Below are 26,292 nucleotides of genomic sequence, written 5' to 3'. Positions count from 1 at the left end.
GCTGAGGGTCCATGTGGATGGGGTGCCTGTCTGAAACCTTGAGCAGATGCTCAGAGTGGTTTGGGTTGTGGGGTTGTATCTATGTCCTGTCTCACAGATCAGGAATCAAAGAGCTGCTCAGTGTTCCCTACAGCTTGGCTTAAAATTAGTTTCGAGTGCACACACAGACAGAGAGTGTTTCAATATTAAAGACTGACTCCTCAAAACTTCTTTTCTCATGTGCAGGGGGAAAACAGAGGAGCTCCTCATCTGTCCACAACAGCAAAGAGGACTTTTGCTTGTTTTAAAATCCCAGTCCTGATATATGGAGTTAATGGGTTTCTATAAAAAAACCTGAAGCACCTTCATGCCCTACACCTGACTTTTAACAGCCAGTTCACCAGACACAGACCTCTGCCCTTTGTGTGCAGACAGAGCTCACCTCCCACTGTTACTCTCCCTCTCTTCAGTTTGCTGCTCTCACTGAAGTAGTAAATAATTAAGCACCCTCATGACTTGGTTTCATTAATGATTCTCGGCTTGTACATTTTGTTCCCCCCCCCCAAAAAATGTGCACTTGAATTTCTTATATGTCCCAGGATAGGAATTGCTTGGAGACAAGCACAAATATTAAGAGGTCTGTACAAAGCTTTGGTGACACTTCCTCTGGTCCACCTTCTCTACAACTGGTCCTTCACATGCATGAAAAAAAAAAATATCAGATTTTATTTTCAGATACAGAAATAGGTTACAAAGTCATGAGAGATGTGCAGACATGACACAAGTGGACTTGGTGAGTTGAATCTAGGAATCAGAGAGATGTGAGTCTTTCCATAACCACATCAGGAAGCTGATTGACAGCAAGAGAAAAAGTCATTAAACCAAGTTCATTTGGGGCAAGAATAAATAGTTTTAGACTCCCCAGGCAGGCTCAACTTTGGAAGAAAGTTCAAACCCTCAGAGCAGGGTGTGGGGATTCAGTGCCTGTAGCAGCAGTAAGTTACATGACCTCATCATTTTCAGGACAGAGCTCAGGGATTGCTGAAGGGAAGTTGGGCTGCAGTCTCCTAGGAGAGCGTGGCACAGCACACTGTGGTCTCCCTTCCAGCCCTTTCTGCCTAATGATTCCTTCTTCGGGGCTTGGTGAAATACACTGTTAAAGTCATAAATATAAAATACAGAGAGTAACTGAGTTCTGAACCACTCTGGAAAACACCTGGGAGATTGGAGCTACTACCTTGTCGGACAGTTGCATAGTCAGGAGTGGGAATATCCACAACCCTTTCAGCCCTACCCACCTTCTTCAGGTGCAGCCCTACAAGTCCAATCCAAGCAAGGACTAAAAAGTTCTGATCCTTTCCTACATTCATCACCATTATCACAGAATGGTTTGGGTTGGAAAGGACCCTAAAGCTCATCTTGTTCCAACACCCTGCCATGGGCAGTGACACTTTCCACTAGACCAGGGTGCTCAGGGCCCCATTCAGCCTCACCTTGAACACTTCCAGGGATGGGGCAGCCACAACTTTTCTGGGCAACCTGTTCCATTGTCTCTCCACCCCAACAGTGAAGAATTTTTTCCTGATGTCTAATCTAAACCTGCTCTCTTTGAAGCCATTCTCACTTGTCCTGTCACTACATGCTCTTGTCTCCAAGGAGGAGGGTCTTTTCTCTCCTTGCTTCACGCTGGGCTGCCTTTGCTCACTGTGCCTGGTGGCTTGGGGGAAGGACAGGCTGTCACAAGACCGTGGACAGGAGTCACAGGGCACCATCAGTTCCACATGGTTTACAGTCCTGTGGATCACAGGAACCCACCTCCCTCCTCCTCCAATCCCTTGTCCTCCCGGGGCGCAGCCCACCAGCTGGCACGGGGTGGTTTGGCTGCTCGGGTCAGCTGGGAGACGTGGTCATTGCTCAGGTCAGGCATCTCCTAACGTGGTAGGTTGCAACACCTTCATACATCACCAGTCTCCATAGTAACAGGGCAATGAACTCATTGTTCTTCAGGCAGCCACTCCTCTACCTCCCCACCCCGTGTCTTTCCCAGAGCCTTTATAAGCAGAGACACCAACCGTGCTCGGTCTCGGACAGCTTCTGTTCACACTGGTGTTGTCTCCATTCCTGCAAAGCCTATCTTACTACCGGCTGCCAGCCATGAGAATCCTTTTCTTCCTCGTCGCTCTTCTCTTCTTCCTCTTCCAGGCTGCTCCAGGTAAGGCTGGAAACAGAGGAGATGGAGGCTAAAAGGGTGCACGTGCAGGGAAGGTCATTAGATCCTGGTGCCGAGGTTCAGGATTACCTCCGTGCTCTTGGAAATCAAGACTTTCATATTACAATTCCCCTTCCTGGCTCATAGTCCTAATCTTTAAAATACTGGATTTGAGGTCCTTGATAGTCTTCCTCATGGTCTTTTTCTAGCATCTTGCATTCCAGCCATATGATGGCATGATGGGGAAAAAAAAAAAAAAAAAAGCTGTTCTGTATTGACCTTGGTGCCAGGGAACATTTTGGAGGATCTCATTTTGAGTGTCTTCATGTGGCACTTACAGGACATCCAGGGGATCAGCCTCAGCCAGGACAGGTTTAGGAAAAGCAGGTCCTGATTCATCAACCTAATCTCCTCTATGGCCTTTCAGTGAATTAGGTATCTACCTAGATTTTAGTGAAGCCTTGACACTGTTTCCCACAGCATTGTACTGGAGAAATTATCTGCTCCTGTCTTGGACAGTGTCACTCTTCTCTGGGTTAAAAATTGTCAGGATGGCTGGGCCCAGAGAGTGGTGGTGAATGGAGCTACACCCAGCTGGGGCTGGTCACCAGTGTTGTTCCCCAGGGCTCAGTACTGGGGCTAGTCTCGTTTAATATTTATCAATAATTTATCAATGTACCCTCAGCAAATTTGCAGATGACACCAGGGAAGGGAACGGAGCTGGGGAAGGGGCTGGAGCACCAGGAGCAGCTGAGGGAGCTGAGGGGGCTCAGCCTGGAGAAAAGGATGCTCAAGGGGTACCTTCTGGCTCTGCAACTCCCTGACAGGAGTGGGAAGCCAGGGGGGTGTCGGGCTCTGCTCGCAGAAAACAAAGGACAGGATGAGAGGAAGTGGCCTCAAGTTACACCAAGGGAGGTTTAGATTGGATATTAGAAAATTCCTTCCCCAAAAGGGTTGTCCAGCCCTGGCACAGCTGCCCAGGGAAGTGGTGGAGTCCTCAACCCCGGAGGGATTTAAAAGCCGTGTGGATGTGGCACTTGGGGACATGGGCCACTGGTGAACCTGTCACCGCTGTGGAAACAGTTGGACTCGAAGGTCTTAGAGGGCTTTTCCAACCTAAACAATTCTATGATTTAAGAATCAACGCTGCAATGTGAGAGCTTTCTCTTCTCACATTCCCACCCACACCTCCAGACAGTGTATTCCAGATTAGAAGACTTCCTGTATTTTTGGGAAAAAAGGAGTTATGGTTGTGGGTCTTTACCTGAACTCAGCATTATCCACGTGAATTAAATGGGTATTGAGCACATGCATCATTCCAGGCTATTTGAGGGTTTTTGGAGCAGTTGAATCTATCTCAGTGATTGCTTTAGTTTGCAGTAGTCTCAAATTTTTAGCTACTCTCCTAGACCATCAAATGTCTGTCTACTCAAAAAAGAAACATGGGTCAAATCCAGGCACTTGTAGGAGCTTTAGACAAAGCCTGTGCTACACGATTTGGGATTGCTTTCTTGGACTTTCCCTATTTTATGCATCACAAAATGTATTCTTTATGTCAAAAAAACAGTGATCCTTGAGATGGCTTCAGTAGAGCCTCTGGGAAAGGGCCAAAAGTTATTTAATATCTCTTCATGAAGACTTGCATACAGAAAAGACCCATAAAACTACAGGGCTTTTTAATTTAAGAGACAAGGGAAACCAAGGTCTAAGGATGGCTTTTAAATGACCTGAGTGATATCAAAAACACATAATCCTTGAATAATATGTGATTAAGAGAGAGGACGTGAGAACCACCAGGACAAACTGATTGAAATAGATTGTAGATAGAACCTACTATTAGGTAGTAGATCCAATTTAGAATACAGCTGTCAAACCTTTCAAACTGGGGATAAAGTCCAATTTGATGATAAGAACCCCATACCAAATCAGATAAATCCGATGCCTCGGCTCTCCAATCCTCTGCTGTGACAAATGAACATGAATATTCTCTTGTTTACTTTCAGCTTCCAGCCAGGACACCTCTGACACCCTCACCTGCCGGCAAAGCCGGGGCTCCTGCTCCTTTGTTCCATGCGCTGCTCCTCTGGTTGACATCGGGACCTGCCGTGGTGGGAAGCTCAGATGCTGCAAATGGTAAGAAGAGTCCCTGCAAAGCAATGCTGCTGCATCAAGAGCAAATAGAATTAATGGGCTTCTCCCTCTACTGGCATCATCGAGCCCCTTCTCCAGCCCCCTACGCCCTCCAAAAAACACCTTCATTTGCCGGGGTTTGTGTCAGGCAGCAAAAAGGCAGAGCCTTGTGGTGTTAAAAAAATTCCAGGCTGCTCTCTCTGAAAAAGACAGACTATTTACAAGGGACTGGAGTGACAGGACAAGGGGGAGTGTATTCAATCTGAAAGAGAGTTGGTTTAGATTAGATATTAGGAAAACATTCTTTACTGTGCAGGTGGGGAGGCCCTGGCACAGGTTGCCAGAGACACTGTGGCTGCCCCATCCCTGGAGGTGTCCAAGGCCAGGTTGGACAAGGTTTGGAGCAACCTGGGATCGTGGAAGGTGTCCCTGCCCATGGTAGTGGTTGGAACTAGATAGTCTTTAAGATCCTTTCTAACACTAACCATCATGTGATTCTATGAAGGGCATGGATAGAAGTGAGGGGATCAGCCACCTTCTCCAGTGTTGCTCTTTATTTAGAAACCAGTTTTACTCTTAAACTGTATCCTGGTATGTATTTTGGGTCATCAGCACCCACAGTTGAGTAGCTGTGGTGTGTGCTGAGAGGTGGCAGCCAACGTCCTCTATTTTATCTGGACTGTCTTATGACCAGAAACAGAGTTTCAGATCACAAGTATCTCCAGTTGTCTTTAATCCCATGTGTTACCTTATGCCTCCAGCAGTGTGAGGTGTTCAGGTAGAATTAACTAGTTTGCTGGGTGATCTAAGCACCTGACTTTTCTTTGCAGGACACCCAGTTCCTAAACTTGACACCTCACTGACCACTCAGACAAGAGCTCTGGACATCTGAGACATCTCCCATCTTTTGACATCGATGGATCCTGTCCTCGGTGCAACCCTGAGGAGCCTTTCCCATGGGGGTGAAGGCCCTCAGGAGCACAGGAAGATCTGAGGACGAGTTCTTGTACCCCAATATAGATATTTGCAACTTCAACTCTAATAAAAGCAAGTTCCTGTGAAACCCCATTGCTGATATCTGCTCATGTATATCAGTGTGGCTTTTGTTGTTCTTATTGTCTGTAAACATCTGCCTGTAAATGAATTTTATTTAACTAAATTAAGTCCATGTGTCATTAAGTCCTGTTAAATCGTCCTGTGTTGCAGCAGTTTGTGTGGCAACATATATATTAATAATTCCAAAAGCACAAGAGCCCGTTCCTGCTGCCATTCCAGCCCAGAGCACCTCCAGAGCTGGGTTTCAGGAGACAGACTCAGTTTTCTGCTCCCCCTACACAGTTACATCTGCCAGCCCAACCTGAAATGCTGGGAATGGCAATGCAGGGAAACCCCAGGGTTGGCAGAAGGCCAACTTCCTTTGGGCTTTAAACTGCCTCACCACGTTCACATCATTCTGCTCCCGCTGTCTCTATTTAGCGTAGACCAGTACCATGTCAATGGAATTTTATTTCCCTGGATCCTAAACTAGTCAAACTGCTTTTCCCTGTGCTCTGCTGTCTGGAGGCTGTGTGTTGTGTGTCCATCAGCCCAGAGTGTGTGCACCAGTGCTCATCCCCCTCAAGACTCATCCCCTCCCTCCTCTCCCCATTCCTGTTATCCCACAGTGCTAATGCAAAGGCCAAAAGGCTTTGAGACAAGGGATGACTCAAAGAATCCATGCTGTCCATGCCAGGAGTTGCTATGGGTGGTTTCAGGATTCAATATGACCAGTTTGTGCCAGCTTCCTACAAGCCTAATCACAGTGGGTTTGGAGAATCACAGAATCATGGAATAGTTTGGGTTGGAAAGGACCATAAAGATCACCTTGTTTCACCTCCTGCCATGGGCAGGGACATCCTCCACTATCCCAGGTTGCTCCAAGCCCCATCCAACCCAACCTTGAAGGCTGTTAATGGTCAACCTAATAATGAACAGGGCCAGGCCATATTCCTGTGCATGTGTGGGTTTGGTTCCTTCTTCTTTTCTTGGACAAGAAACCACAAGGCACATCCCACACTGACCCTGGGTGAGATGGGAGCCAGATCCTTCAGCACAAACACACACCAAGACAATTCCTCACAGGTACAAGGCTCAAACACAACTCCTCTGGAGCAAGTTTACTAAAATTTATTGAGATATGCAGACTTTGAAGTACAAGCACCCCCAAATGAGAATTCAGTGTCTCCTGGAGCCTTTGTCTTCTAGCACTACTCAAATTATTGCTAACCCTAAAAGGAAATAAGACAAAGAATAGCTGTTCTGAGGGCTACAGACTTCTGAATGTGCCTGATCTCTCTGGGATAGAAGTTAATTGACACAATATAATTTCAACTACAAAACATTTTAAAAAATGAGAAATATTGTTGTTTTCTGGGTGGTTCAAGAATTGCTTTCAAGATCCTTCAGGTCACTAAGACTGTTTGTGGAGGAATTTGTTCTCTTTCTGTTGTTCGTGTTTTCCTGTGTGCACATGCATCTCTTAAATTTCCAGAAGCTTTGCTTAGCCCATCTGAGATGTCAGTGGTCACTAATCATACTGCAAAATAAAGGAAAGAAACTGTCACATTTTGCAGTCTAGGAAAGGATTTCAAGGGATTGAATGAGCACCAAGAGCTGATATTCCTGGATCCAAATCTTCAGTGCTTGGTAGGATACTAACAGTCTTGTTGCTGCTGAATTTTAATACTAAATTGCTTTTGCTATTTTACTTAATAATGAATTGACCAGTGTCTATGCTCAAAGCTTCCTACTCATCTTGGAATCTCTGGTGTGGAAAGGAATTTCTACTGCTCATGCTTTGTTTATAACATCTCTGCTACTAACATTGAACAAAGTTTAAATTAAAGAATCCAAAAATAAGAGTGCAGCATCTTACAACAAAAAAAAAAAGAAACAGAAAATGAAACATTAGAACCACTGGAGGCAGAGCGTAAATTTCCATGGATATTTGTTTCTGCAGTTTCATATCAGAGTAAAGATGTAGGCTGAAATTTAGGATTCTAGTAAGAAATTCAAGGGATAAAAACCCCAAAACAAAACACAGAATCGTGGAATTGTCTGGGCTGGAAGGGACCCTAAAGCTCATGAGCAGGGACATCTTTGAGCAGACCAGGTGGCTCAAAACAATCAGCAAATATTTTGGTTTCACTGTGGTCTTTCCCATGAATCACTTGAGCTGAATCATTAATGGTACAGGGGGAAGTAGTGAGGAAATCCTCAGGACATCCTGTATCTGAGTGCACAGAGTCTCTGTTTCCTTGCTGGAGGAGTTTTGCATCTAAAGGGCAGACTGGGTGTAGGAAAATGAATAATAAACCCATTACCCCAAGAAATCCCTGGAAAAAAAAAGAAAAGGTCAGGTTGGACAGGGCTCAGAGCAACCTGGGCTAGTGTCTGTTCCAGGGGGGTGGAATGAGATGAGCTTTAAGGTCCCTTCCAACCCAAACCATTCAGTGATTCCGTGGATCATCACATCCACAACTCACCACGGTCCTACAGCAAGGGATCCCTCGCTGGCAGCGCCCAAAGGACCTTGTGTTGGGTGGGGGACAATGGTCGGTGGAACAAACACCCCCAGCCTGTTTGCACTGCACCTCGTTGTTGGGGGCGCGCATGAAACCTGCACAAAACAAAAAAAAATAAACAACTCAAAGTCTTGATTTTTCATCCAAGGGTTTCAGCTGGTGTTTGTTCACCATTAAATTTGTCCAGCATGCTGGAAGCATTAGTTGGCCTTGGGCAAAAGGGCATAAAACTATTTCTATTTCACTTCTATTTTATTTTATTTCCATTTCTACTTTAATCTCTCCATACTCATGATTTTCCCCATGCATTTCCTTCCATTTTACATAACTCTTACCTGAAGTCCCTTGGAGCATTAAGAGGAGAACGGCAAATAAAAGGGAAAAGATCTTCATGTCCAAATTCAGAGCCACCAAATCCAACAGCTACCAAGAAAAAATCAGAAAGAAGTTGAGCATTTAACCTGCATCTGTCATCATCCAGTACAAACACTATTTATGAAATATAAGCTGCATTTTTTAAATAAAAATTGCCATTTATGCAATGTTTATAAACATTCTGGAATAAATCTATTGAAATGTCAGTTTTTAGGGGAAGATATATTTGAAAGCATGTTGCATAAGATTAAAAAAAATTATTTATGGCTATAAATTTTAAAAGAATTACATTAATGTTGTTAATTTCCTTCCATCAACTGCAGTGATAGCCTACACCAGCTTTAGTGAAGACCCTTATATTTGAATCCCATACTAATAACTCTGGATGTTAAAACTTCAAACAATTTTAAAAAAAATAATTATCTTCCTCCAAAATTAACTTCCTCCCTTCTCCCTATAACACCATTATATATATGTGAGCCAGCTGAAAGTCCTGAAGTGTCTCTCCACCACCATTTCTTGCTGCAGACTCCAATTACCTTCTGAAAATAATGCAAACTAATGTAATAATTAGGAATCACCATTATTGACTGTAACAATCAGCCAAATGCATTACTGAAACACCAAGCACTGTCCATTTCAGATGCTTATGAGAAATTAAGTTATAATTAAATTAAATTTAATACAGATACACATATTGGATGATGAATTTCTTTTTGGAGAAGCAATGAATTTTGTCCAAAAATTATGCAGTTTTCTCCTCACTGGTTGAAACTGGTGTGGAAACTACACCTTCAGCTCATCCAAGAGGACTTCAGCAGAGGGGCCAGTCTGTCCTACCTGCTTCTTCCTAAAGGGTGGCTCCCCAAAGTGATGTCTTGCCCCAAAAGAACTGTCTTTATATACTCCTGCTGATGACAGACCTGCCACGGACCAGCTGGCCAAGGACATGGACTTCTCACAGCAATTCCCAGCAGCTGAAACGTCACTTCCCAGCAGCCCATGGGGAATGGTGACCGCTCATGAACTCCCTTCTCTTTCTCTGGCACATGAGTTGGCTCTCCCCCAAAAAGCACCTGACACCACCCTGGTTTGTGTACAACACATCGATCCACCGTGGGCGGTGGAGGAAGTGTCCTGGGACACACACTGGAGGCTGCTGGTTTGGATCCAGCAGGGATCTAATTCCACAGGGCTGTCCCATGGCCATGTGCTGGTTCTGACTGCAAAGAGATCGTCCCTGAGGCCTGGAAATGCCTCCACAGCCTCCGAAGGGCTACATTAGGAAAGCTCTGTTTTTGGAATGACTCTCCTGTGTGAAAGCCAGGTGAGAACCCTCTGTGTTCATCAGAGAGTAGGTTGGGTTAGAAAGGACCTTAAAGATCATCTCGTTCCAACCCTCTGCCATAGGCAGGGACACCTTCCACTATCCCACTTTGCTTCAAGCCCTGTCCAACCTGGCCTGGAACACTTCCAGGGATCCAGAGGCAGCCACAGCTTCTCTGGGCAACCTGTGCCAGGGACTCACCACCCTCACAGCCAAGAATTTCTGTCTAATATCTGATCTAAATATACCCTATTTCTGTTTGAAGCCATTTTCCTTTGTCCTGTCCCTCCATCCCTTGTCCAAAGTCCCTCTCCAGTTCTCTTGGAGCCCCTTTAGGCACTGGAAGGGGCTTTAAGGTCTCCCTGGATCCTTCTCTTCTCCAGGTGAACACCCCCAGCTCTCCCAGCCTGGCTCCAGAGCAGAGGGGCTCCAGCCCTTGGAGCCCTCCGTGGCCTCCACTGGACTCACTCCAGTAGCTCCATGTCTTTATTCTGAGTCTCACAGGAGTGGAGTAGAGGGGCAGAATCCCCTCCCTTGACCTTCTTGTCACACTTTCATTCTCATACATTTACCACATCTGTGTTCTGCTTATGCTACAGGAAATAACTATTGTTTGAATAACTAAAAGTTTCATGGAAGCACCCACTCCCACGCACCCAACTTTGTAGGTGGTCAAGGGAAACAAGCTCCACAAAACATGTTGTGATGAAATATGTGTCCCCAGAGGGTTTGGACCAGAGAGACTGATGGCAGCACTGGTATAACCTGAATTCTGAAAGCACCTTGTGAGCCTAGAGTTGTGTTTTCGTTATCATACCACTAAGAGTAGAAAAACTCCCCAACATTCCTCTACTCCAAAAAGCATCCTACCCAGGTCACCTGCCTCCCACAAGATGGCAATGAAGAGCCAGTGCTGAAATCTTTGAGGCACAGAGCTCTGAACTCAACCTTTCGGGTTACCTCCTGAAAATGACCTTGAAATAGGATAAAATTACTCTTTCTTCCTGTTTTCCCACTTTGTGACTGTGCCACCTGCCCAAAGTGGTACAAAACAGATCCAGCCTCAAATATGAATCCGGACTGGGATAAGGTCTTCAACTAATTAATTTTGACAAAATATATTTTTAAATATCTTTAAATATCTTAATATCATAATTAAATTATATATATATTATATCTTAATATTATAATTAAACTGTTATTTTAATTACCTTATTGACTCAAAATATTATTTTGGCTACTCAAGAACACAGAAGTGATGCACTGTTTCTTGGTAGTTAAACACATGTAATTAAAGAATGAATAATACAAATCAATTAATATTGTAATATTGTCACCTGAAAGCATTTTGACAGCTGAATTATTCAGTTTCCTTTCTTCCTGTACTGCAAAAGGTACTGTGTGGAGCCCCAAAAATCAACATTTGCAAGCACATATATGTGTGTATATATATATATATATGTGTGTGTGTGCCTAACTATATATATATATATATATATTTCTATGTCTGTATATATGCATGTATATATTTATAATTTACAAATATTCTAAGAGAAATAAGGGCTGAATTTTCTAAACTGCTTTATAGTTTATCCTCACTGAAGAATATGCAAATAGATAAGACTAATCCAAATAATCTAATCTGTGCTTTACTCAGGAATATTCAGGATGTTAATTTAATAGTTATTTATTTAAACTTAGACATATTCTATGATGATATTTCTTACCCTCCCATTTCTCTACAGCCCTCCTAGTAAACCCACACTAACATAGATATATTTATATATAAAATGTTTTAGTATGAACATGTGGAAGGACTCTTCTAAATCTCAGTTGGCTTTTTATCACTCAGCAGGTCACAGACTTTGTCCTCTGGGAACATCCAGGTCTCAGTTCCTTTGTTCACACTTAGACTAAGTGCTGCCTGAGATGTTCCTGTGTCCCATCCATCCTCCCTGCTTTGGTGTCCTCTCTCCTGACCCTTGTCCACCAGCCCCAAGGAGATATCTCAGCCAGTCCAAAGCACCCCAAATCACTCTAGATCACAGTGTGAAAGCTACTGGGTTAAACCCTGTGTGTCCATATATCACCTCCACCATGCCATACCTTACCTCTGATGATGGGCTGTCCCCAGACAACCTGAGACCACAAGGATCCTTCACTTTTTCTCTGCCATCCTCTTCCTCCAGTGTCCTCTGTGCAAATGACAGGAAGGATGACAGACCTTTGGTACGATTGCCCAATGTTTGCCCTCACAGCACCTCCACAATTTGCAATAAAATCCATCTGGGAGCAGCCCTGCTGTCCATTCAGTGGCCTTGGCCAGCCATGTGGAAACTTGCCCAGACCTGAATCAGCCAAAACCTTCCTGGAAATCAAATCTGCTGCCAGGTGTTTTGAGCAGCAAAGCGGAGCGAGCTGCCCCTGCTCCCTCCAGGAACTGGGGCTGGGCTGAACTTCTCCCACCTCAGAGACTTCCAGCTCAGCAAAGGCACCAACAAACAAGCCAGCTGCTTCCAAAGCCCCTGAAATACAAGGATAAAAGTGCTACCTGGAGAACCAGAGAGCAGAAATTCAGCTGTACGTCTCCAGAGCAGCATTAACATTTATCTGTGTTTCACCGACTGCAAAGCCATGATTTATCCCACATGGACTTTACCCAGCCAGGAGGAAACCCTAAATTTAGATGAATTTGACCTGAAGGTGGACATCTGAGCTGCCTTTCCTTTCAGGGCACTCAAGCAGCTATAAAGCTGATATTTGGTCTTGAGGAAGATATTCCCAGCTTTGAGATTTCTTAAAATCATTCACAAAAGAGTCCTGTGAAGACAAACATCCCATTCCTGTGCCCTTCCTTACACAATTTTGGCATCCCTCTTGGGCAGCAGGGTTTCTGGTTCTCCTGGTTTCATGGCCAAAAAGGTCTATAAAGTAGAAGCTGGTGACACTGCCAGCAACACCTATTGTCTTACATATTTATTTTTATCTGAGTAGGACATTGTCTCATGGACACAGTTGTTGCAAATTCAGGACTCCAAGACTTCACAGTAGTTTGAGGTTCTTCCTCTTCCTTTAGTCTGAGGTGGTTTTAAGGATTTTTAGACATATGATTCAATTTAAGAGCAGAGGTTTTGTTGGTGCCCCTCCTTGTTTCACTGACCATTGAAAACTCCATCATTCCACGGTCTCTGTGCCCCAGACGGCCTCAGACCACCACATCTCCCACCAGCCCTTCTCTGTTTGTAAACAGCAGGTCCAGCAGGGCTCACCAGCTGTGACAAGAAGCTCTCCCCACACACTTCAGAAACCTCCCAGGCTTCTTCTTTTCGTCTGGACTGAGCCCCCAGCAGACATCTGGCAGGTCTCCTGCTAATATCCCTCACCTGGGCCCCAGGGAGGCAGCACACTTCCCTGTGGGATGGGTCAGGTCGGCACACAGGGCCCTCAGTTCCCCTCAGAAGGGACTCACCTACTACAACTACCCTGCTTTTCTTCTTTACATCTGAGGGTGTGATCTGTCTGACTGACAGAGTGCAACCGGGAGACCCTGCAGACAGACTTTTGTCTCGAGTGTCACCTGCCTGACCCTCCAGACCCAGGGCCTCGTACCTGTTCTGTAAGGGCACCTAGGGAGCTGATGAGGGTCGGGAGGGGATTCTTTTAACTCCCCGAGCAGGGGCCCGTTTCCATTTCCCCCCCATCTACAAGGTGTCCTCCTGCCTGATGGCAAGAGGGGCAGGGCTTCCCTGACTCCTGCTGAGCTTCTCTCAGGGTTGCAAGGGTGGAACTCCAGCAGTCTATTTCCCTTTCGCTCTCCCTAATACTCCTGAGCCTTTCCACTTCTTCCTTAAGCTGTGCCACCAGACAGAGCAGATCCCTCACCTGTTCACCCAGGGGTCTTTTGCACTGTACCAACACCTGACAGCCCCTGCAGCCATGCCCTGGAACGCTGCCGTGCTCCTTGGGGCGCTCTGTCTGTGTCACCACACTCCTGCTGGCAGCACCAGCACATACGCCTTCTGACCATTTGTAAAGAACTGCTGGATCTGGTCAGGTTGGGGGGAGGAAAAAAAAACCCAACAAACAAAAAGAAACAAAGAAAAAAAAAAACAAACAAACCCAAACAACCCAAACCAAAACCCGGAGCCGGGAGTGTGGATGCACCCTTCCTGCCCCAGCTGCCACTCCAGGTCCCTGGAGCTGCGTAAATCTCCCGCAGATGGTCCTGGCAAAGCCCCTCGCTCGCCGAATTGAGGGTCTGGGCAGGGTTGGGGCAGCTGCGCGGTTGTCCTTGGGCTCGGGAACCTCCGTGTGCAGCTCGGATCTAAAACTCAAAAGCCCGGGCTTACCGTGGTTGCCGCTGTCACCTCTGCTGCCCCTGTCGCCTGAGCCAGGCAGGGACATTGCAACCTGCTCCGATCCGCTCAGGTGGGGACAGGCAGAGTGAGTCTCAGTCCACAAATACTGAGAGGAACCAGGTTCCAAATATTCCCTAAGCGAGATTATGGCACAAAACGAGGCCAGCTGCTTGATTCCAAAACGATAATTCAGCTTTATTTCATGTGAAAAATCGAGGAACTGATTTTATTCCAAGCAAATTAAAATGAACAGAGGGTACTAACAAAAGAACTATTTCTGTATATTTACTAACTTATAGGCATACCGTGGAGACTGACGAGGCCAGCTGCTTGATTCCAAAACGATAATTCAGCTTTATTTTATGTGAAAAATCGAGGAACTGATTTTATTCCAAGCAAATTAAAATGAACAGAGGGTACTAACAAAAGAACTATTTCTGTATATTTACTAACTTATAGGCATACCGTGGAGACTGACGAGGCCAGCTGCTTGATTCCAAAATGATAATTCAGCTTTATTTTATGTGAAAAATTGAGGAACTGATTTTATTCCAAGCAAATTAAAATGAACAGAGGGTACTAAGAAAAGAACTATTTCTGTATATTTACTAACTTATAGGCATACCGTGGAGACTGTAAGGTGAAGGGTCCTATCTGGACCTCTCACCAGGGAACCTTTTGCGGCCGGGAACAGGGAACAAATTATGATTAAAAATGTATTCCTCTGTGCCATGTGGATACACAGAGAGACCCTCCATGCCTTGCAATGTGAGGATGATGCAAGACCCCCCTGTACGAGCCCAGGGGAGGTATGTTACAACCAGCCAAAAGATAACACCCACTTCCAAAGCAGAGAAATTACATTTTAAGGCAACAAGCAGACAGTAAAATGAATATTCAACAACTGATATCAAAGGGTACAAAAAGCACGGTTTTCAAACAGCAGTGTGCTCTTTGCACGATTCAAGGGTGCACCCTGTGCTGGAAATGGGTACCCAGCACTGCAACAAAAATCTCTTGCTATATTTCTTTGTCCTGCAGGTATTTTTGCCGTCTTCAAAATTCCAGAGAAAAAGTAACTTATAACATTTTAGAACAGGAAGAGGGCAGAGACAAAGAGGGAAGATAGAAAAGTAGGAAAAAAGTAGGCTGCTTCTCTGGTGGTCTTGTAGCCTCCTAGGAGCAAACCAGTGGGCAGGGTAACAGAGTGGCAGCAGGTCCCACAGCAATCCCCCCCATGCCATCCTGGGCACTGCCTTAAATATCCTAACAGTGGCAGACCCTTGAGGGCCCATTGTTTGGTTCACCAGTATCCAAGCAAAGTTTGCCTGGTACCTGAGTGCATTGGCTGGTTCTCCAGTATCCAAGCAAGAGTTGCCTGGTATTCCTTTGGGAGGGTAAGCCCTTGCCATGTACTTGATTGTAACAACTTTTTATCAACAGACCATCTTTCTTGATAAAAGTCGCTTGACTGGGTGCCTCTGACAGCTTACTGGATACTTCCTGTAGCTTGTTTTGTGCCTCCTGTAGCTTTTGCAGGCAGCTCTGCTCCTGCAGCAGCCTGGCCTTTGCAGCAGGCCTTTTTAGCTCCATGCTCCAGGCAAAGGCAAAGCAGATCCTACCTTTTATCAGTCCTTTATACAACCTCAGGTCCAACCCTTGCAGAACGGCAGAGCTGCTGCATCCCATTGTCGCTGGAAGGCACCAAGTTCTGGAATTGTTCAGGTAGGAAAAGGCCTTAAAGCTGCTTCTTTTCCTTCCCACAGCAATGTCTGCAAGGAAGGAGGTGCCAGACGATCCCCCTGAGGGAGGCGGTGGCCAGGGTGGCCTGGCAGAGACGTGGAAAGGTGCAGAGAACCATCTCAGCTGTGCTGGAGAAGGAGCTGGGAGCTGCTGGCACATGTGAGGGGACCAAGTGAGGGACCCTGCACTGCCTGATAGCCCAGCCCAGGCCAAAGGCCACCCCCACTCACTCCAGTAGCTGCACTGGGACCCCTCAGCCCACAGCTGACACCATGGCCACGGGCACCTGCACTCCCAGTCTGATTCCAGTAGCACCCAAATCTGCTCCCAACCCAGATCCCCCCAGTACCCTCAGTCCTGCAGCACATGCTCCCCCTGCCCAGCTTTGGTTCCTGTCCCTGGCTCCGTGGCTGCTTTCTCAGCTCTGGGGCTGGGGAGAGTTTGGGCTCATTCCCTTTTGTCCTGCGGTTTCCCAGCTGAGCAGTTCCTGGTCAGAGACCTCGGCTGGGATAAACCTTCCCAGCCCTCCATCCATGGAACACACCACACTTGGGTTCCACTGCTGCCTCCCTTGTCACCTGCCACTCACATTGGTTTCCCTGGAGCTCCTGCTTTGTGGATTCATGCCCTATTTACTGTCCCTGGAGACAGTGAGGGAGGTCCTTGACCAGACCCCCTGAACTGAGCAGACCCTCTCCTGCCACACCCCCTCCCCCAAACCCTGGCCCAGGGCCACCCCTCTGTCACCAGCACAGATGCTGGAGTCACCCCCAGCTGGGGCTCCCCTGGACAGAAAAGACACAGGGACCAGGCTGGTCCAAACCAGCTCCTTCATTACCAAAGCCTCCAAGGGATTACACTGAAGCAGCTCATCAAGTTGGTGCTTCCTAGTGTTGCCTTTGATCTCTCCCTGGCACTTGGGCTCCATCTTGGACATGAGACTGATCACTCACAGGAAGTGTTTTTGTATTGCTCAAGGACAAAGCAGAGGGAAATGTTTATGGCAGGAAGGGAAGAAGGGTTTTCATGGAGCGAGGGAGTTTCTGAGCGATGGCTGAGTAACATGCCTTATTTCACCCAAATTTGTGAGCAGTTGGATACTATTGTCTTCATGTGGCTTGAGAGAGTAAGCATTGAAGCAGGACTTTGTGGACAGCCTTGTACTCTGTTCTTCTAAACTGCAAAGCCATGGAGGTTCTTCCTTCCCATCCATCTGGCCTAACGCTTCTCCAGCTCGGCAAGTGCTTCCTCCTTGGTAATGCTCTGCCAGGCCTCGGGGATTTCTCCTTTGCCCTGAAATTTCCCATTGTACAAGGTTTCTAGATCTTCTCTGAAACGACACACAAACCATTTCCAGTACGCTTGCATGGATGGATCCGGAAGAATCTTCCAATTGGAATAAGGAGGTCCTGCATCCCGGTACCTCTTGTAGTGACACATTTTGTGACCATCAAAGCCAAATTTACAGTCACTTGCAACGCTGCTGGAACAAATATCAATGACCAGGTGCTCCGTTCCCTGCCACTTCCGTCTTGTCAAAAATTCTGGTCGATGGAAGACAAGCTGATGGTCCCCATCGTGTCCCCGCATGGTGTTTGTGCAGACAGCCCCACAAAAGGGACACTGCTCCCAGCATCCCGAAAACTGCTCTGCCAGGATGGTGTGAGGCTGCCTTTCAAACCAGCTCAGATCAGCAGCAGCAAATTTTCTCCTGAGATTGTCCCTCAGGGCATCCAGTGCTTCCGTCATGGCTTTGTTCAGTAACTCGATGTCTGTGATCTCCTGATGCTCAATGCACTTCAGGTCACTTCTGGGCAAGTTGATCACCTCTCTCAGTTCCCTGCAAAATTCATCCAGCCAGACAGAGGTTTTGTCCTCTCTGTCTTTTCTGTCTTTGACCTTTTTGGATGAAGAAGAAACAGCCAACAGGATGTTTCCATAGAGAAGATCAAGGGAGGAGGCTAAAAACTTCTCCAGTCTCCTGTTCTCATCTAAACAGTAACTTGCAACACGTCTCTCAATGTATCTCTGAAAAAACTCTTCTGGGCAATTAAGGTACTGCTTGAAATACTCAAAATTTTCTTCTTGTGCCAGGAATCTCAGGATACAAACCTCCAGATTGGCTCTGTTGCCCTGGAAATCTGGGAATCTCCCCTGCATGTCTCCAGCAATGGCTTTAGCCGTTCTCTCATAAACAGCATAGAGGAGAGATAGGGAAATATTTTCACGAAGGAAACCAGCAAAAGTTGTGACAGAAATGGCTCCTTGGCACGAAATCTGGAACTGTGTGAAGAAATACTCTCTCTTGTTGCTCAGGTATGTGACTGGGTCATTTGCCTTCTGGAATGCTTCGTGCATGGCTTTAAACCTTTTGCCTGCCATTCTGCACAGGTACAGACATAAATCTAGTGCTGTAATCTCTGTTAAATGTACATGATGCATTTCTGGGGATGGAGTTCACACCTTTCTGAACTTCACTGAATATTTCATAAATAAAATTTGGACTGTAATCCATTTTCTTCTGTTCCTTCTGATCAATGTTTGCCCTCACACACGTTATGATGTTGTCTGTGATGCCCTTCAAGTTGTTCACATCATCATAGAGAATGCTTTCCTGATAGGGATAATCGTCAAAAAATTCTTTCATTGTGATATGTTTGTTCACATCCAAACGAAATTCTCCGGTGTTGGGAAATGAATTGATCCGTGCATGAAAACCAGGCTCCTTAAAGTGCTCCAGAAGGACCTCTTCTATATCTGCATCAATATCCACCCTTTCCGGAGGGGGAGCAGCACAGGAGACTTCATCAACCCACTTGTCCCAGACAGCAGTAAAGTGTTCTCTCAGTTCTCTCTCACTGAGGCTCTTGCCTTTCAGAGTCAGAGCCAACTCCCTGCTCCTTCTCAGGAGCTCGTCTTCATATTCTAACTTTCTTGCATCCAGTTTACTCTGGGTCTTCTGCAGTTCAATAAGACTCTCACATTTCTTTTCAGTTTCAAGAAGAAGTCTCTCTTTTAGGTTTTTCAGATTCAGCTCTGTGCTGCTTTTCCACTGGACCAGTATCTCAGAGTCTTTGTCTTCCCTGAAATACTTTTCCATGTCTCTCATGATGGCATCACTTGTCTCTTGCACAAGCCTTTCAAGGTGTTTTCTGGTGACTTTCTGCAAGTCCCCATTCCGAATTCTGTTGTCGAGTGTCATTTGTACCTCTAAAATGTGACTCCTCAGCCTCCAGGTCCACTGACTAAAGGCAGTTTCCAGTTTCCTGTACACAGCAATCTCCAGTGAATTCTTGAAGCTGAAAACAAAGTTCTCATTCAGCAAAGCATTCCAGAGGTCACCAATACGAACCTTCAGGCTCGAGAGCCTCAAAATGCTGCCTTGTGACTCCTCTTTGGCGGCCTGGAGAATTTTCCTCTTTAATTGCTGGACGTTGTGGCTGTAGGTGGGGTTGGGTGGTGCCATTGGGGGATTTCCTTCCCACAGCTGAGCAAAGTAGTGAACGTGGGTGTTCACATCAAAGCGGATGACGTCGCTGAAGGAGGAGACGTTAGAGAATTCCTGCTGGGCAGCTGCCACAGTCATTTCATCCAGCTTCTCCTGAAAGCATCTTTGTCCTTCCAGGTTCTGTTCCTTGGCAGTAACTTCTCCGACATTTTGATGGACAAAGAGGCAGCTTGGGGAAAGATTTACCTCCTTCATCCTCAGAAAAGCCTGCACAGTGATCTGAAGAACATCCTGCATTTCTGAGGGATTTTCCCCAAAGATGTTGATCAGGGTCATGTTGCCGATGCCAATGACAAAGGTGGCCAGCTCGTTGTCATGATTCAGGGACTGTTTACTGGCCATCTCTGGGGCACGAAGGCCCTCTGTGTCAACAACCAGCATGTAATCAAAGCCCACGTCCTCCTGCAGCTGCTCGTCCAGTGGAAGGAGCTGCATAAACGCTCCCCGGGTGCATCTCCCCGCACTGACGTTGAACTGCAGCCCAAACATGGCATTCAGCAGGGTTGACTTCCCTGTGCTCTGGATGCCGAGCACGGAGAGAACAAACACTCGTTTGTCCCCCAGCCTCTCAATTAGGCTGTCAAAGATTGCTGCCACCCAGCGCAGGGGGAGGTAAGAAGCATCCCCATCCATCAGCTCCACAGGATACCCCGAAACCATCAGATCTGCTGCAATTTTGGGCAGGTAGACAACATTTTCATGCTTTGAGCTCATTGACTGGAGAGCTTCATAAATCTGCCCTACCTCTCTCAAAAGGTGCTCAAGGCCAATGAAGGAATCTTTGATTTCTTCAGAGAGGGCATTTAACTTATGGGTTTTTTCCTGGCCTTCTTTTCTTGTGCGGATTTCAGACCACAACTTGTGATAGTCTCTCCTCAGTTCTTCAAGGCGACCAGAAGACAGGTCGTCCATAAAGACCTTCATCCACTGCAGGAAGTATTTCTGCGTATCTGCTGCCTGTGAATGGAGAAAGCCAAGGAATGGTTTCATCAGCTGATTGAGGGGGAAAGCTTGCTCTAGCTGCTTTCTTCTTATTGCTGCCTTCTCGGTTTCAATTTGGCTGCGATGGTGCTCGATGCTTCTGTTCCCCTTCTCCTGCAAGCGAGTGAGTTCTTTGTCCTTTTTGCACCACTGGTGCCACAGTTTTCCTTGAAGAGGTAGAAGCTGGGATTTGATCTCAGACAACTTCTCTTTTTCAGAAGGGTCACTAGCTCTGTTGCCTTTGCTTTGGCTTTGGCTGTCACACACTCGGGTCGATCTTCATCCACTAAGAATCCGTGCTGGTGAGCTTTGTCCAGGCAGCCCTCCAGGCTGAAACGTGGGGTGGACCCTTCCAGGAGATTCCTGATTGTTTTGCTCAGCTTGTCCAACATTTCTGCTTCGTTTCTGTTCTTGATCCCTATTGTTATGTTTTTGCTGGATTGTCCATCTGCAGCCTTCTCTTGTTCAGTGAGAAGACAAACCAGAGGCCTTTGCGACTGCCACAGCTCACGCAGCAGCTTTCTCCCTCTGTCGTCCATGTGCTCAGACTCAGATACAAGAGCCACGTTCACAGCAGAGATCTCCTGTAAGAACTGCAGCTGTGCTCCATGATCCCTGGCGTCTCCATGCAGGTTACAGAAAGCCACGCAGCGCTCAAAGGTGTCGTCCGGGCATCCCCGGGGACAGTACCAGGCGATCTCCACAACACCTCCCATCAGCAAACACTCCCTGGTGCTGCCTCTGCAATGGCGGTGGAAAAAAGTGTCGTGTCTTTGTTTGCTCAGCAGAGCATTGAGGAGCTGAGACTTGGAAGAGGAGGCAGAGGTGCCAATGCGGATGAAGGACACAATGGATGTCACTGCCTGACGAATGAGTTTGTTATTGTAACTGTTCATTCTGGGTTGCTGTCCCGACTTCTCCACCTCCTTCCAGCTCCTTTTGATTTGGCTGAGGGCCCAGAGTGGGAACTCGATCTGGGCAGTGCCCGGCATGGGCACCAGCAGAGGCAGCGCCAGCTGGCAGAAGGCGAGTTTGGTTGCAATGGACTGTCTCAAGAAGTCATCAGCACAGTGGAAAATTGCCATCTGCAGGTCCATGGGGTGCACATGGCCCTCCCTGGTTGCAACTTCAGAGGCTGCTCTCTTTAAACCATGGAGAAAGTTTTCAAAGGAATCTGAGGGTTCGGGCTCTCGCTCTGTGGTTTCTGGCACGGGGGCAAGTCCTGAGTTGCTCCCATCCCTGCAAGTCAGGTACCTCACCTGATAATCCACGGTTAAGAGCTTCTGCAAGAAGTGAAATGGCAATTCCTGGTCCTTGCTGGGCTGGCTGTCATGCAGAGATGTCTTGTGGATGGTGAGGAAATCTCCTGTCCCCATTCTTCTTGGATAGTGACTTTCTAGTCCAAGGCGCTTGAGCAAATGGAGGAACTCTTGGTTTGCAGTGGCTTCATTTGCTTTGGATTCGCTGCCATCTGACGTGGATTTGGACTGACTGGAAGGCTCAGTTGCTTGAAAAGTGTCCTTCAGGTCCTGGAGTATGTCCTGCATCCTGACAACATCCTCTTTGTACTGGGGGCTACCGGAGCTCAAGTTGTTTGTCCCCTGTAGTTTGGGGTGTGAATTTTCAGCCTCCAGTCTTTTCTGAAGTTTCTTTACTGGATTCTTTAGTTTTTCAAGCACGTTTCGAGTGTCATCCTTTGAAGCCATGGCTATGGGGGAAGAAAAGAGATATTCCCTAAGGTTTGTTGTGAGAGGGCCCAGGCTCCTCTAAGAGGCTCTGCAGCAGCTCTGGCCCTGGGGATGCTCCTACCCATCTGCTGCAACCCAGGCTGGGATGTCACAAGACCCAGGGTCTCCTTCCCAGGACGATGGATGTGCCTGTTGTGGGGTCAGCCCTGAAGTTGAGTGTGTATCCCAGAGAAACACACACAAAGTTGGCCACACAACCTGCCATGGACAAGGTGCCGCCTTCAACAGAGCCCACATCCTTTCAACAGGACTCCTAAGTCCATAAGTGCAGAGAGCCGAGGGCATTCCTGGATTCCTCAAGCACCAGCACAGCCCCTCTGCCCATCCCACACTCCTGTCTGCATCCCGCACCCTCTGCCCAGCCCCTCAGCTCTCCTGCTCTCTGGCTGCTCCGCCTTGGTGCTCCCAGCACACAGAGGCAGCACCTACACACTCAGCCCACAGGCACCCCCCGTCCCCAGACACACTCACCCCAACCCTGGCACGGGCACACAGGTGGGACCGGTGCTCCTCCTGCTCCTCACTCACCCCACTCGTGCCTGTTCCCCCAGGAGCTGCTCCTTGGGACACACATGGTTCTTACCCCGGGCATGAGGAAAATCCAAGGTGTCCCTGCCCAGAGTTGTGTCAGGGGCATCCTGTTGGCCCGTCAGTACTGACTGGAGACTTGGGGAGCCAACTCGGAGAGGTGCCCCCCAGGATTTTCTGCTCATTTAGAGAGAGGGTCTCATGAGGGAAGCGACCTTTGCAGCCGTCTTGGCCACAGCCACCACAAAGCTATCGAGTGTAAAATCTCTGCTGACAGAAGGAAAAGTGCCAGTAAACCTTCAACCCTGAACATGAGGCGAAAAGACTCCAGGCTGCTCAGGGAGAGAGTTTGGGAGGGCCCCTGGGAAGAGGCTTTGGAAGGTGCTGGGCTCCATCAGTGCTGGTTCCATTTTATGCACCACCTCCTCAGGGCAGGAGCAGGAAATTCCCAAATGTGGGAAGTCAAGCAGATGACGCAGGAGGTCAGCTTGGTTAAGCAGGGAACCTTTTGGAGCTAAGGCAAAAAAAAGAAGTTGGCCTTGAGTCAGCAGTGCCCTGGCAGCCAGGAGGGCAAACCCTGTCCTGGGGGGCATCAGGCCCAGCATTGCCAGATGAGCCAGGGAGGGGATTGTCCTGCTCTGCTCTGCCCTGGGGAGGCCTCACCTGCAACACTGGGGCAGTCTGGGGTGACATAATGTAAGGAAGGTATTGAGCCATTAGAGAGTATCCAAAGGAAGGCAATGAGGATGGGGAAAGGCCTTGAGGGAAAACTGCGTGAGGACACTGAGAGCACTTGGTGTGTTCAGCTGGAGGAGACCGATGGGAGATCTCACTGCAGTTACAACTTCCTCCTAAGGGATAAAGGAGGAGCAGGCACTGATCTCTGCTCTGTGGGGACCAGTAACACCTGGGTCTTGGGAAGCCCAGGCACAAAGACAGACTGGGCAGAGAATGGATGGAGAGCAGCCCTGGAGAGAAGAATTCCAGAGTGCTGGTGGGTGAGAGGCTAAACCCAGAACAGAAACTCTCTGTGTGCCCCACAGCTTGGGCAGTAGGGGAGGGGGGATTCTGCCCCTCTGCCCCACGCAGCTGAGACCCCACCTGCAGAGCCGCCTCCACCTCAGGGGAACAACAGCACAAGGATGTGGAGCTGCTGGAGCGAGTCCAGAGGAGGCCACGGAAATGCTCCGAGGGCTGGAGCCCTCTGCTCTGGAGCCAGGCTGGGAGAGCTGGAGGTGTTCACCTGGAGAAGGGAAGGCTCCAGGGATATCTGAGAGCCCCTTCCAGTGCCTAAAGGGGCTCTAGGAGAGCTGAAGAGGGAAATGGCCCTGGGGTTGGATCCCACCACACTCTCAGCCTCCCCAGCAGCTCCTGCACTCCTGCTGGCGGGACGGGGCAGAGAAGGCGAAAAGCAGAGCAAAGAAAAACGGCTGGGGTGAGGTCAGGGGAGTTCAGGAACCAGAGGAAAACCGGGAGTGCTGGCAGAGCAAAGGAGGCACTTTAGTCACTGATTCCCCTCGGGGGGCAGATGTGCTGCTGCTCCCTGGGCAGCAGAGCCTCGGGGTGCGGGGCGGCTGCTCGGGAAGGCAACTGCTGGGTCACAGTCACTGCTGGATATTGTCCCCTCAGGCCACTTGTCCCAGCTCTGTCCCCTCCCAGCTGCACTCCCCTTGCAGCACTGCCAGCAATGGCTTAGTCTCAGGTGCTGGAGGCTGCGCTGCTGATCATGAACTGCAGCTCAGCTAGACCCTGAACAAGCCCCCAGGCACTCTTTGCAGGCCCAGCACAGCTTCCTATTGCTTCAGCATCAGGGTGATACCTTGGAGTTTCGATTTTTTTAATTTTGTAGATTTTAGAAGCAGTAATATAGTGTATGTAGATTTTAGAAGTAGCAATACATTTTAAAATATTTTTACCCTTTAACACACCAACCACACAAAGCAAACCCTATAACCCATTCCCATATCAATTCCCCTAAATTCCACTGGCCTATTTAGTGTGGTGGTTCTCCCCCAGCTGGCCTGGGGGATTCAGGAAGAGTTAAAGTTAGGAGGAACCTTTGTTCAGGGGAGAATTACGCCTGGACCCGGAAGTTGTAACAATATGGTTTTCCGGTAAAATGTGCTGAACACAGCAAAATGTGTTTCGTGACATGTGCAGTAAGCAGAGTTATATAACACCGTTAGTGGCCAATGGAAGAATATTTATGTATGTGGGAACCAGTGGAGAGTTGACATGTGTAGCCTAAAAAGTGTATAAAAGTAGCAGACATCGTGCAATAAAGGGTTCCAGCCTCTGGATCCACAAGGGTTTCGTGTCGTGTCCCGCCTCAACCCGCAACAATTTAGTCCCATTTTCAAGGTGGAATTGTAGAGAACACCCTAAAATCTATGCAAGAAGATATAGCCATAGACGCAACAACCTTCAGGCCTAGAGTTCTGGAAGATCTCCAAGAACCTTACGTGCTCTGAGGAAGATGAAGATGAAGAAGAGGGGGTGTGGAGGGGGCAGAACCTGGGCAGTGGCCAGACGGAGATTGGGTGAAAATCATTATAAAAACTGAAAACACCTGTACTCGAGTGCACATTAGGGGATATTCCGGAAAGCCTGGGGGCTCATTACAGCCTTTGTATCCTTATCTTATCTCCTACCTAATTTGGCTGGAGTCTTTTTTTTCCCCACAGCCGTTTAGGCAACAGGGGAAAAGCCACATGCAACTGTGTTAGTGCAGAGAACCACTGAGCATGCTTATAGGACAACTCGGGATCACTTCCCTCCTTGGAAGAGAGCGAGGGAAGCGGCAAGGCTGGCAGCAGGACCTGCCATGGGAATGCCTGCACCCCGTTTCTCGGGAACAGCCGCCCGAGAGTGTTTTCCTCAGCCCTACCCCAGGGAGAATGGGCTCTGGAAGCGCTTGTGCCTTTTGAGGGGGCTGCAGCGGGGATCCGAGCGCTCTGGGGGTGAAGTTTCGACTGTAAGAGAGGTGAATCCCACCCTCCCTCCAGGCGGAGGAGAAGGACAAAGTGTCCCCCCAGGCCAGGGTCCCCATTCCCCCCCGGAGCTGCCCTGCTCCCTAAGGAGCGGCGCGGGGCACAGGCAGCACCCCCAGCCCCAGCACGGCCCCAGCACCCCCCGTTCCTGCCTTCAGGGGAGCGAAGCCCCCCGGACCCCGCCTGGGGCTGGGGGTGCCCGGGAAGGGCAGGATCGGCCCCGCCTGCGGGGAGCCTTTCCAGCCGGGCAGGGGCTGCAAAGGAAGGGACTCCGCAAGGGATCTGTCCCCAGCCAGCCCCGCTGCCGGCTCTGGGCCGGGCTTGGCACCTCTGCACACACCGCTCTGCCCCTGCAGCCCCCCGGATCCTCCTCCTTCCCCCCGCTCCCGCCCCCCACCGCCTCTTTCCCGCAGCGCACACGGGTCCCCCGAGCCCCCCCAAACCGCCTGCGAGCACAGGCGGCCTCTTCCAGCCCCGCTCGGAGCACGGAACACCCGCTCGCTGCCCTCAGACCCCTCTTCGGTTTCCCTGCCATCTCCCCAGCCATAGGAAAACCCGCGGAATGGGAAGCACAAGACAAACAAGTTCCCGCTCTGTGCTGATCCCGCCTCCCAGCCCCGCAGCTCAGCCCCAAGGTCCTACCGTCTCCCTCCGTGCCCGAAGCTCCCGGACTGGGAGAAGCCCAGCGCAGCTCCCCTCGTTATCCAGCCCCGGCTCTCCTGTGGCTGCTGCTTCCTCTTTTAAAAGGGCCGTGGGGCGGCGGCTGCTGCTGAATTCCTGTAAATCAGGCGTTTTATTCCAGGGAAAGGCGAAAGTGAAAGTGGGAAGGTGTTGCCTGGTTTGGGGTTACAGG

General features: G+C 48.4%; 3 protein-coding genes across 4 annotated transcripts; 1 reads left to right on the top strand and 2 right to left on the bottom strand.

Moving 5' to 3' along the window:
• Positions 1-2,025: 2,025 nt before the first annotated feature.
• On the top strand, positions 2,026-5,386 carry LOC126640521 (gallinacin-9-like). Its single transcript, XM_050316359.1, has 3 exons — positions 2,026-2,191; positions 4,192-4,321; positions 5,149-5,386. Exons 1-3 carry the CDS (start codon positions 2,134-2,136, stop codon positions 5,162-5,164), a joined length of 204 nt encoding a protein of 67 aa, XP_050172316.1. The 5' UTR covers positions 2,026-2,133; the 3' UTR covers positions 5,165-5,386.
• A 1,434-nt stretch (positions 5,387-6,820) lies between these two features.
• Positions 6,821-9,222, bottom strand: LOC126640232 (gallinacin-8-like). Of its 2 annotated transcripts, none has more exons than XM_050315849.1 (4): positions 9,049-9,222; positions 8,217-8,304; positions 7,843-7,976; positions 6,821-6,893 (listed from the first exon to the last, which is right to left on the bottom strand). In XM_050315849.1, the coding sequence occupies exons 1-4, from the start codon at positions 9,205-9,207 to the stop codon at positions 6,885-6,887; spliced, it is 390 nt and encodes a 129-aa protein (XP_050171806.1). In that variant the 5' UTR covers positions 9,208-9,222; the 3' UTR covers positions 6,821-6,884. The 2 variants fall into 2 exon arrangements, with proteins under 2 accessions (XP_050171806.1, XP_050171808.1); XM_050315851.1 differs by having other exon boundaries at positions 9,097-9,222.
• A 4,884-nt stretch (positions 9,223-14,106) lies between these two features.
• LOC126640231 (interferon-induced very large GTPase 1-like) lies at positions 14,107-26,197 on the bottom strand. The gene is given in 4 exon segments (XM_050315848.1): positions 14,107-18,096; positions 18,098-20,385; positions 20,388-21,881; positions 26,082-26,197. Coding segments are annotated over 3 exon segments (4,974 nt in total). The 5' UTR covers positions 21,880-21,881; positions 26,082-26,197; the 3' UTR covers positions 14,107-16,902.
• Positions 26,198-26,292: the final 95 nt, after the last annotated feature.

Source organism: Myiozetetes cayanensis, unplaced genomic scaffold (assembly GCF_022539395.1).
Source record: "Myiozetetes cayanensis isolate MyiCay16 unplaced genomic scaffold, myiCay2020 scf2-11, whole genome shotgun sequence".
Taxonomy (NCBI): Eukaryota; Metazoa; Chordata; class Aves; order Passeriformes; family Tyrannidae; genus Myiozetetes; species Myiozetetes cayanensis.
Note: the sequence above shows the minus strand (reverse complement) of the source record. Positions and strands in the feature narration are given on the sequence as shown.